This window comes from Fukomys damarensis, unplaced genomic scaffold, assembly GCF_012274545.1.
Source record: "Fukomys damarensis isolate Sample0158 unplaced genomic scaffold, DMR_v1.0_HiC HiC_scaffold_9, whole genome shotgun sequence".
NCBI classification, from domain to species: Eukaryota; Metazoa; Chordata; class Mammalia; order Rodentia; family Bathyergidae; genus Fukomys; species Fukomys damarensis.
The window spans coordinates 44,024,506-44,036,961 of NW_022900921.1; the positions used below are offsets into that span (position 1 = coordinate 44,024,506).

Consider the following 12,456-nt stretch of genomic DNA (forward strand, 5'->3'; position numbering starts at 1 on the left):
GAACGAGATGTAACACCCTTTAGTAACATGGCAGTGGCTGAAGTCCAGATGACCTGATCATTTTAAATCACAGCGTCGGATGGCCGAAACGCGTTACTATTTCTGACTTTTTTGTCAAGAGGACCAAGACGTCTCCGCAGTTGAGGTGGCTGGGAAACTAGCGTCACCGCCCCCGCCAGCCCCGCCGGTCTCCAGCCTTGCCCGAATAAGGCAACCCTGGAGCAGCCGCAGGTCAAGTGAGTCCCCAGGCCACTGGTGCTTCCCAGATAGCGCAAGCGCAAGGCGTCAGCGCATAGTGTTGAGGATTGGGCGCAGGCGCACAGCCTTCTCTTCCTCGGCTCCGCCCAGCTGGCACTTGAGGGCGGGGCGAAGCGCTGGCTGGGAGGAGGACCTGCGAATGCGAGCGTGCGCACAACGGCGTTCAGCGGGTCTACGTACGGTGGCTGGGCTGGCTCGAGCGATCGGTGGAAAAGATGCAGGTGAGCGAGGCAGGGTCCATGGGGACTCAAGGCACAGCCGCTCATTGGACCTGATGTGCTTGCTCCCGCCGCGGGCGTTTGGCTTGCGAGAATTCCCGATCGCCGCTGTTCTGAGGCCACGCGAGTGGAGGTCCGCGCAGGCGCGATGTGGGAAGGCGGGAGTGGTTTTCCCCTACCCCCGCTGTCCCTGAGTGTCCCTGACTCTCCAAATCTCAGTTCTGGGCAGCTGGTTCTCCTTGAGGAGGGTCTCTGAGGCCTCTGAAGGATTTGTCAGATGTCAGGTGACCTAAAAGTCACTTCCTACTTACTAACTTCCTCAGTAAACTCCTGGCAGGTGTGTCAGAATGGAGGGGAAGTCGATACTTGGAGGAGTGAGGCGGCCCCACCTCGGAAACCAGGGCCAGAATTCCTGTGTGCCTGGCGTACTGGAGCTGCCTGAAGGCTTATGGCTCTCTCTGTCCCCAACTCTGGTGATCAGGCTGGGTGCCTCCTTTTCTAGCTCCCTGGGCTCCAGAGCTCAGCTCTGCTCAGCGTTAATTTTTCAAAATAAATGCAATCAGAATCCCCTAGTTAAGTCCTCTTTCTGTCTTTCTCTGTCTTCCCTCTCCTTGCTCCTTGGACTTTGCTAGTGGAATTTGACAGAAGCCCAAAGAAAGTGAAGGAAAACTCTGTAGAAATGACTTTTATGAACAAGTATCAGTGACAACCAGATTTTGTTACTGTCCATTGGCCCAGCCTTCCCTGATCTCGCTCTGGCTGGAGTTTTGAACAAGTAGGCTCCACTCAAAGGTGTATGGGAAGTGGAGACAGTGTGCCCCTGGTTGGAAGGGGAGAAGTTACAGCAGGTCAGCCACACCCTTCATGAGGAAAGAGGGCCAGGGCCGCTCCCCTCATTATTCTCTGCTTACAAATGGCCCCTCGTGTAGAAGCCTTCCACGACCACCCTTTGGAAGGAATCTGGTCACTTTCCTTCCATACATTTCAGCAGGCCTGAGTCGCAGAGGTGGGGCTCAGCCTGGTTGTTCCAGATCCTTTCCACGATGCTCCCTGAGCTCATTTTCCAAGCTGAAGCCCCAAGCCACACATACCCACGCTTGTGCGCCTGGGTTCTGGGTCTGAGGGTCCACTCTTGACATTTGTGTTTGTGACATTGGCTCCTGGTCAGTTGGGCCCTGTTCACCATGGCAGTGTCTTGGGAGGAGTGAGGAGCCACTTAAGAGTCCCGCTGCTTAGTGTTTGATAAACATTAGCTGTTAAGAGCTACTCCCAAGGGTCTCAGACCACCCTCCTCCCTCCCTCCCTCTCTCTCTCCCTCTCTCCCTTCCTGCTTGGAATTCTGTCAGCCTAACCTCAGGTTTCCTCCTTCCCCTGTCTCCACCTAAGGCTTTGAGATGCTCAGAATTGTCACACTGTCTTTGCTTTGGGACCTTTTACTTATGCTGGTCCCTGTGCCTCGAAAGTTTTTCCTAAATCCCCACTCTTAACATGGCTGGCTCTTTCTTACTCTTGGGTGATGGTCAATGTTACCTCCTCTACAGAACATCTCTGTCCACCTTGTGGGATTGCGGGTCCCCTTTAACTCTAGACCAGCAGCCACAATTTATCTCTAGATGGATAACAGGTGATTTGAGTTTACCATGTTTCCATTTTGCCTATTTACGTGTAGTAGGTACTTAAATATCTGGTGAGTGAATCATTCTAAATCATTAATAAACGTAATGCTCAGAAGCCAAGTCACAACCTTGGTTTCAGCATCAATGTTGATTTGTACAGCATATCCTGGTTTTTACCCTGAGACTAGCTCCTGTTTCTGGGGAGGAAGGAAGAACAAAAAAGGAGCTGTGGGCCTTTTGACACTTTCTCAGAAGTAAGCCACAGAGCAGTTTGGCTAGCTTTCTGTTCTTCCCCACGATTTGACCTCATACCCACTATGCCAGACTTTGCACTCATAGTGTCCTCAGCCCTGCTCTTCTAGGACCCCAATGCAGACACTGAATGGAATGACATCTTACGAAAAAAGGGCATCCTGCCCTCAAAGGAAAGCCTAAAAGAATTGGAAAAGAAGACAGAAGAGGATGAGCAGAGTGTCCTCCAGCAGTCAGTAGGTGAGCTTGCCGATTTTCTTTGTTGTGTGGCTATTTGAGTCTGGATGCTACTTTTGAAACTTCCAAATGCTGTGGTGGAAGGGTTCTTCATTGGCCTTCACTGATGGCCAGTGCCTTATTGGCTTGGGCTAGTGTGGGGGATGTAGGAGGGAGAGGGGTCAGATCTGGGCCCACAGGATGTGCTGGGGATCCAAGGAGTGTGAGAGAGATAGGACAAGGATGACCACTAATGGGAAAGGCTGGAAGGGGAGTAGCTTAGGCGGGAGATGGTGAACCCTACCTGGGACCCGTCACCTTTGATTCTTACTAAACAAGTCGAGTTGCTAAGCAGGTGCTGGGTCTGTTTTTCTCCAGCTTGAGAAGTCAGCAGAAAAGCATAACTTTGGGAATTGTCATCAAAGGCACAGTATTTAAAGCTATGAGATTAGATTCAGTCAGTAAGAGTTTAGGTACAAGTAAAAAGTTGAAGGACTGAACCTTGTTGGACACAATGGTGCACACCCTTAATCCTGGCAATCAGGAGGCTGAGGCAGGATGATTGTGAGTCCAAGGCCAGCCTGAGCTACACAGGGATTTCGTGGGTAGGATGAACTACATAAAGAGACCCTGTCTCAAAAAACAAATACAAATGAAAGAGGGGCTCAAAAGGTGGGACACAGGGACATAGGAGTAGGAAGGGAAGGGATGTCTGGAACCCAGAGGAGGACCATCTTCAAAGGAGACAGTGCTTGAGCAAGGAGCTGCCTAGCATCTAGAATTGGGGGTCATTGTTGACTTTGCTAAGAAAGTAAAAAGGGGGCAGGGCAGAGCCTGACTTGATATCCAGAAGCAAGAGTATTTATAGCAGTAGAAATAGGACACAGATTTTGTAGCGGTGGGTAATGAGAAGATGGAGCTGCTGACCACTTGTAAGAAAAAATAGAGAGTGTGATGATCATGTGACTCTAGCCACTGTGTGCTGGGGGAGGCCTCAGAGCTGCCCCTTCTCTGTGGGTGGAGGAACTGTTGGTACACCCAGCGCATGAGCATATATACTCACTCAGGTCAGGAGATTTCAGGGAAATACAAGAGGTGTGATTAAAAAATACAGTGCTTTTTTTTTCTTTTTAATTTACTACAGTAAAAAACACATTGCCATTGGTTCCTCTTAGAATCCTCCCCCTCACTTTGAACACCCTGATCCCATGGTTTTTGCCATTTTCTGAAGTAGTTCTGGAACTCTTTCCTGAATGTCTTCAGTTGCAGTCATGCTGCCTCGATGTCCTGAGTGGATTCAAAACCTTTCTTGGTCATTTTGACTTTGGGGAAGAGCTGGAAGTCTGTCTTGCTAGATCTGGTGTATAAGGTGGATGAAGACACAGCGTTGTGTTTTTATGAGCCTGCCTTTCCGTTGGCACTCGGAAGTGGTGTATTTTTTATCGTACCTCATGTCCAAAAGAAAACTTCCAGAAGTGCTTCAAAAAGTGATGAGAATGATAGGATAAGTGTGTTCAAAAGGAGGGGTGATATTTTGAGGGGGATTAATGACAGTGTGTCTTTTACCTTAATTTTTTTTTTTTTTTTTTTTGGTACTGGGGATTGAACTCAGGTCAGGCCACCGAACCGCTGAGCTAAATCCCCGGCCCTATACCATATTTTTTATCAGCCCTTATATTTCTTACTCATATATGTGGAGGTAAGGTGGTCAAGCGAGCAGATACCAGTGTAAATCTCTTTGAAACACTCTCAGCTTCTTATTGCTAGTGAAACACCTTAGTGTTTGTCTTGGTGTTGTGTGCACATCTTTAGGAGAAAACAGAAAAACCTGAAATGGTAGTAATCTGTTAAATTTTTTCCTCCTGCCAATTTGACTATATTTAGTGAAAACATATGAAGATATGACTTTGGAAGAGCTAGAGGATAATGAAGATGAATTCAGTGAGGAGGATGAACGGGCTATTGAAATGTACAGGTTAGTGTCACCCACAGGGGTGGTCTGGGGTTTTGTGGGGTAACACAATGTGTGTCCTGAGAAACTAATTTTCTAGCCAGGATAGTATTTGGAAAAGATTGTTACTGAACAGTAATATTGAAGGTTTCAATGGAGCCATCATAGACTTTTGACATGAGGTAAAGAAGACGAGGTGGTAGATAAAGATGATGTGGGTTTTTTTTTTTTTAATAAAATGGAGCACTACTCAGCCATAAAGAACAAGAAACTAGAGGCATTTATAGGTAAATGGATGCATATTGAGGCCCTACTCTTAAGTGAAATAAATAGCACACGTGTAAATACTGAATAGTTTCCCCGGTGTGAGAAACTAAAAGTGTAAATAAGGATCAAAATACACAATTGATAATGTGAAACAGGAAGAAAAGGTCTAAATGGAGTAGGGGAAATGGAAGGGGTAGGGGAAAGGAAAAAAACATGCGAAAAGGAAAAAATGGAAACAAAATCTTTGTAAATAGGGAGGGGTGGAGGGTTTGAAGGTAGGGAAGGGGAATGGGGAAAAAATAAGAACCAAGATATATCATGTATAAGATCCCAGTGATGAATGTAACTGCATTGTATACCTAAAATGTACCAGTAAACTTAATGAAAAAAAAGACTAGATGATGAACAAGAATTGCCTTCCAAAAGTGTATGTATAAGTGCACGTGTGTGTGTGTGTGTGTGTGTGTGTGTGTGTGTGCGTGCTTACACATGGGTAAGGTGTTTCTTTCATTCTCTTGTGCAGGCAGCAAAGACTGGCCGAGTGGAAGGCAACTCAACTGAAGAATAAATTTGGAGAAGTTTTGGAGATCTCGGGAAAGGATTATGTTCAGGAAGTTACCAAAGCCGGTGAGGGCTTATGGGTGGTCTTGCACCTTTACAAGCAAGGGTGAGCTCCTCTTCCACACAGTTTACAAGATGCTCATTTGAATTTCTGTCTTAAACCTATTTCAAGAGTGACCTATATCAGATGGTTTCTTTGTCTTTTGCTTGCTGCAGTAGTGTTCTGGGTTTCACCTTAGGACTTTCAAACTATTATCTGAATAATACAGTTATCTTTGAAAAGCAGAAAATGAAAACTTAGTTTTCTTCTCTTACAAATTCTGAGTCACTCTTTCATAGGCATGACCAACCTCTCAGCTTGCTTGGGCCATATGAAGGAATTGACCTGGCCACATATAAAATATATAATGTAATTAATGTGTATGACAACTTCCTTTTTAAAAAATTTATTTATTGTAACATTAAAAAAGGAGAGAGAGAATAAGTCACAGGTTGGATACATTTGTTGCAAGAAATTCTGACATTTTAAAATGCCATGTAATTTATTACTGTTGTAGGTGGCCAAGAGTGAACTTAATAATAATTATGTTTACTGATGCTTTGGATGTCAAGTATTCTCAACCATATTGCTGTTCTTAACTTATGGCATCCAGGGTTTGTTCAGGAATTTCTTTGAAGGGTACAGTTTCTGACCTTTTTCATAATTTTGAATCTTCTGTTCTCTCGTTCACCCTCATAGAAGAGCATGGCTGTTATCTTTTACATTGAAGCTATCCTTCTGAGTTACTGTTGGGTTCAGTTAAATTAGACTTTGTATTTTGAGATTTTCACATTCCCTGAACATATTAGAAAGCTTCTTACAAACATGACTCCATCTTTCTAGGCCACTGGTGGCAAATTTATAGTGTAGATGCTGTTTAAGGTAAAAGATGTTAATGTATGAGGGTTTTTGTTTGTTTAACTAAAACCTCAGTATTCAGATTTAATTTCAGTGTTGACAATCTGTGATATATAAATGGGCCACTTGTCTCTGAAAGGTATGCCATCACCTTCTGGGCATACCACTTGTGCAACCGTTGGGAGACCTTATGGTGGGTAGCAGGGCACTGGGCTTTGTTCTGTAAATGCAGGGCCACAGCTGCTTCTCTTCCTGTCTCTGCAGGATTCCCCTCTGTGCCCTGATAAATCAGCACCTCAGCGGACTTGCCAGGAAGTTTCCTGATGTCAAATTTGTCAAGGCCATTTCAACAACCTGCATACCCAACTACCCAGATAGGAATCTGCCCACAGTATTCGTCTACCTTGAAGGTGACATCAAGGCCCAGTTCATCGGTCCTCTGGTGTTTGGTGGCATGAACCTGACGAGAGATGGTGAGAGGCTTTTGGGGACAGGCAAGGGAGGGGTCTTCCTGTGGAAGAGCGTGCCTGTTTCCAGCTTCCTGGCTGTGTGTCATGGCGACATGCCGTGCTCACCTTTGCCACAGTGTGGGTGGTGTTTAACAGGAGGAAGCACATTGAGTCTCTCCTCTTAGACGATTCATCAGGTGAATGTTTTCTTTTAAATTGTACCTCAAGGTCACAGACTTTATTTTTTATTTATTTTCATTTGCACCATATTAATGTGTGTCTCAGCTGAAGTACCTTAATAGGTTTTACATTTGAGTTGACTTAACTCTGCTTCTAACTCTGGAAGGATATGGTTTTTGTTCCTGTCCATGGTTATGCAGTGAAGTGTCAAAGTATATATCCGCATGTGATAGGGAATCTAAGGCCAGAGACATTGCTGCTGAGTAAAATCTTTCATCTCTTTACCAAAGTAATATACCCACTATACTCGTTTTCACAAGTATGTTTTTAAACATAAGTCTTTATATGTTACTGCTAAGGTGCCCACCTGGGGAAAGGACAAATGTAAATGCAAACACGTAAGAGACACTTAAGTTATGCATTATTCCATTGTTCAAAGATAAACGGTGTTTCAAAGTAATTGTTAGCTTATTGTGATCTTTTTTGATCAGATCTCAAGGCTCAGTCTGAGCCCATTTTCTGTTGCTATAACAGAACACCTGAGGGCTGAGTGTTCTATGAAGAGAAGAGGTTGTTTTGGTTCACACAGCCAGGCACCAGGTTCTGGTGAGCCCTCAAGCTGCATCACATCTGTGTGGAGAAGCAGCGGGGAGGCAGGCACTTGTGCCAGGAGAGACTGAGAGGTGCTAGGCTCACTTCATAACACCCACTCCTTACAGCCATCCCTTCCCATGAGAACTGTCCAGTCTTGGGAGACCAACATGAATCCCTCCTGAAGGCCCCACCTCCCAGCATTGCTACACTAACAGCAAATGACATCTACGCCTTAGCAGCGCACAGTTGTATCTATAGTCTTTACTTCTAGAAAGTCTTTAGGGATAGTGAATTTATGTTTACATGCTTGTACATGGATGTATGTGTGTGTGTGGATATATAAATTTATTTTTGAATAAGGAAGCAGAAATCTTACTTTTTTTTTTTAATTTTATTGAGTTTATTGGTACATTTTAGGGATACAGTACAGTTACATTCATTGTTGGGATCATGTACCTTTACATGGCAAGTCTTGATTCTCATTTTTTCCCCTTACCTCTGCCCTCCCTTCACCCCCTAGAAATCTTACTTTTTAAGAGAAATTTGTTGATTTTTCACAAGATCTAGCCAATGTACCTAAAGCTGAAAATACTAGGGTAATAATGATCTCTGTGGTGCACTCCTCCCTCCACGCCCTGCAACCGGGATTCAGATGTAATTGAGAAAAAGAAATGTATATATTTAAAGTGTACAACATGATGATTTGCTTTAGAAGTATGATGTGAAATAGTTACCGTAGTCAAACTAAGTAGTATATCCCACTTAACATAGTTACCTCTTTCCTTTTTACCTTTGGTGAAACTACTTAAGATTTATGCTGCAAGCAAATTTCCAGCATTTAATACATTGTTGTTAAGGATGATCGCTGTGCTGTATATTCAGTCCCCAGAGCATAGTCATTTTATAACTAAAACTTTGTACCCTTTGACCTTCATCTTTTCATTTACCCCCGACCCCTGGTAATCACTGTTCTGTTCTTTACTACAACTTCAGGAAACTTAGCAGATATTAGTGGAAGTACCTACTTAGCATTGGCCTGCCTGAAAGCCAGACTTGTGGTTTTCGAATCTCTTAGGTGTCCTTTGGTTGTACCTGGGTTCTTTGATGAAAAATGCATCCCTTGACTTTGCTTTACAAGGTCTTATACTATGTACAATTTCTCTGATTATAAGAGGGTGAAATATAGGAACTGAATCTTTCGTCTCTGATTGCTTAGTTTTCAGTACTCTAGTTTTAATTATTTTATATTACTTGGAACAAACATATTAGTTCTAGGGTATCAACTGACAGTTATCCTTTGAGCCTAGTAGATGGGATTTTGAACAGGAGGCTGCAGTTTTCCTGTCTTAAATAAAATTAGATTTGGTCATGTGCTTGCCATGTGACCTGGGGAGATTATTTCCCCTAAATGTTTCTTGCCTGTTTCTTTCCTGGGAAATTGTCCAAGCTGGGATTCTGCAGTAGCTACAGGAAAAGTTTGTTCTTTGTATCCTATTGTAGTTTTCATATAGGTTCAAGCTTATGTAATATCTCATTTGATCTCAGCATCTGAAAAAGTGAAAGTTTTTAAAATCTTCCTTCTTAAAGATCCATTTTTTTCCCTCTCTCTTTTTTGGCACCATAACATTAGGGCACTAAGATTGTCGCTAAATTTTGATAATCATGTTTTTTGTTAAAAATTATATGGCTTGAGGGTTTGAGAAAAGGCTGTGTGCTGCGGTATTGTATGTGATTCGCTTTTCCCTTTGCACACAGAGTTGGAGTGGAAACTGTCCAAGTCTGGAGCAGTCAAGACCGACCTGGAGGAGAACCCCAGGAAGCCCCTGGAGGACGCGCTGCTGACCTCGGTGCGGGGCTCCATGCCCATGAGGAGGGGGGACAGTGATTCTGAGGGCGACTGAGGCTGCTGCAGGCACTGGGACTTTTCAGACTTTCTTGATGTGACACGATGTCTGGATTTTTTAAAAAAGGAAAAAGCAAGAAAAAAATCCTTTTAGTTTTTAGCATTTTTCAAATTAATGCTTCAGAAATCTCATGTATTTCAGAAATAATCATTGCTCGGAATTGTATTAAATTTCTTGAAACTCTGTTTTTAGATAACATTTCTTTAAAAGAAAATTTAAATCATTTATTGGTATGCCAGATGTCTGTATTTTCCCACTTATATTCTAAGTAAGGCATGAAACTCTTCACTGTTTTTTTTGAAATATAACTACTATATGTGGAGTTTTAAACAATTGAATTTGGGAAAATTGTGAACTAAGCTTTATAATTACATTTTTTTGTCTTATAAAGTTAGCCACAGAATTATCAACTCAAAAATATTATAAGAATTCTCTATAGAGAGAAGATGTTAGTATTTATCCTGTTTGGAAGAAATGGACAGTTTTTGTGGGGGGAAAAAAATCCCTATTGCATCAAGGCCATAACTGCCAGATTTTAATTTATTGCCATTATTTTTTTTAGTGCTTTGTTTTTTGTTTGGGTTTTGTTTTTTTGGTTAAATGTTGAGATATCAGTTCATTTTGACTTCTGTACATGGCCCCATTTATTCTTTTTTGTAAGTAAAATATAAACACACACATAAACTGTCTCAATAAGTAAAAAACATGAAGATGTACTGTGAACCAGGATCCTGCTAGCCTTTATCACTTCTTGTCAAATAGACATTGCTAACAGAAAACCTGGGGGAAATAGTCCCCAGTATTTGTATTTGTGACTAGCACTTAATGCTGATTTGAATCTTGCAAGAATCAGCAAAAAGTACTCTCAGATGACACTAAAATATTTTCGCTCTAATTCACCGAATTACAAGCAGCTATGACCCATTTATCGGTCAGAAGTTTGCCTTATTTATTTTTCTGTCATTTCAGCCAGCACTACTAAAACATATTTTCTGTAATGGTTTTAGCTTGAAGAATGTTCATGAAATCTTGAAGCTTTGAACCAGGGAGTTCTGTCCCTGGTTCCAGCAGTTGGCAGGAAAGCTGCCTCTTTAGATCTTCTGTTGGGCACTGACAGCATAGTGAAATGTGGAGGAAGAACGAGGGTGAGAAGTTTCCTGGGCACCTGAAGCACACTTAGAAGGCAGATGCCGTGCTTGAATGTGGGCAGCATCCACAGTGCTGAAGAACAGCAGGTGCTCATTCTGGATGTCCACCATGCCACTTTGATGTAATTGAAAACTGACCTGTGACTATGACCCCATGCAGAGAGGTCCCTTACCTTGTGTGCAATATGAGTTCAGGTTCTCCTGGCCTTGCCAGTGAGCTCTACCTGCCTGCACAGCATCCAGGATCCAGGCACCTGTTTAGTCCCCCTGGCTGAACTAGAGTTAGAGTATAGTATCTCCATCCTAAAATTGGGGTTGTGATTTGGAACTTCACCTGCTAGTGTCTACAGGTTAGCTAATTCTGGGAGACATCCCCACAGTATTTACCACAGTATTTTACTTTCTGTTTCCTTCAGAGCCCTGTATATCTGACAGAGGTGATGAAACCTGGTTTTTATGCACTGAGTGTGTCTAATTCCACAGCAGAAACAATATTAGTCATTTCCCCATCACTGGGACTAAATACCATACTTAAAATTTAAAGATGGAGAAGTTTGATTTGGCTCATGGTTCAGGGGCGTTAGTCCATGGTTAGTTGGTTCCAAGGCAAAGACATGGCAGAAGGGCATGGCAGAGGCTACTCATGGCAGCCAGGAGGCAGAGACTGAAGGGAGGAGTCAAGGACAGAATACACCTTTTCAGGTCACACCCCCTGTGAGCCACCTCCAACCAGGTCCCACTTCCTAATGACATTCAGCCATGAATGCCCCCATTCTAAGTCGTAGGAGACTTTTGGCTGACATTTTAGATCTAAACCCGTATATGTAATGATCAAAGAAACAGATACGAAGGCTACCTGTAAGCTGCCTTGGTGCCTGGAGGGAAAGGGTGTGGATAAGGGTGTTAGGCAAGTGCCAGGGTAGCCCTTTCTTAAGTGATTGGTGAGAGATGGTAACAGAAAATTGGGATGTATGATGTAGGAGGAGTGGATGGCTAAGTCTGTATCAAGCACCACTGATCCTGAGGACCTCGCTAGTGGAGGAGATAAGGGCTACAGACAGTTGTACCTCACTGCCAGACTCCACGCTCAAGCCTACGTTGCAGATCAACAGAGCCACTTCATGTAGCCCAAGGGACTTTTGGGAAAACTGCATGGGAAACAAGGGAAGGGCTATTAAAGGCTGTCCTGTCACCAATGTCTGAATTTTGTCATTTCTTCTGGTTTTAAATTATATAATGGCCCCACATTTTGACAAGTACTTTGCAGGTGTGACAGGCCAAGTGCATTATGATTGTGTCGCCTACTTTAGAAACATGCTCCCATGAAAGCGGTTTTGTCCTAGTTATGGAAACCCACTGTGATGCGTGAATACAGCCTTCAGTCAGGCAGTTTCCATCCACCCAGGAGCCAGGAGATCTTGTTAAAAAGGTCAGTGGTTGTGGGGGAGAATGGGAGGGTCACACAGGTGAGGCACCTGGGTGTGAAATGAGGCTGCTTGATAAGATAATGGTGAAGACGGGACAATAGGAATTTGTCAGGCCCCAAAGAGCTTTACAACACAGTGAATGTAATATATGCACATTTAAAAAAATTACTGTGGGAGTTGGGAGTCTCTGGATAGAATGCAGAATGTAACAGAACAATCCAACTGTGTTACAAATAAAGGAAACATCCTGGGAGACAGGAAATAGAAGAGCAAGAACCTAAGCTCCAGAAATAAGTGGATCCTTCAAAGTGAAGGACAAAGAAGGCATAAGCACTGTCTTCCAGCTGATAATGTTATTTTTCACGGGAGTATGGGCTAGCAGTTACAATGCTGCCATACGTGTATACTATTTGCTAGCAGATGGAGCCAGATTTCTCACTGGGAGTGGGAGGTTACAGATAAGCAAGGGAAGGAGGTAAGAATGATCCAGGGTGTAAGAGCTGGAGATCTCAGTACT

At 43.4% G+C, this 12,456-nt stretch overlaps 1 protein-coding gene across 1 annotated transcript; it reads left to right on the top strand.

The window, feature by feature from the left end:
• The first annotated feature begins 344 nt into the window (after positions 1 to 344).
• Positions 345 to 11,702, top strand: Pdcl3 (phosducin like 3). Its single transcript, XM_010637131.3, has 6 exons — positions 345 to 479; positions 2,455 to 2,584; positions 4,445 to 4,535; positions 5,302 to 5,445; positions 6,502 to 6,710; positions 9,216 to 11,702. Exons 1-6 carry the CDS (start codon positions 474 to 476, stop codon positions 9,359 to 9,361), a joined length of 726 nt encoding a protein of 241 aa, XP_010635433.1. The 5' UTR covers positions 345 to 473; the 3' UTR covers positions 9,362 to 11,702.
• The last annotated feature ends 754 nt before the right edge of the window (positions 11,703 to 12,456 follow it).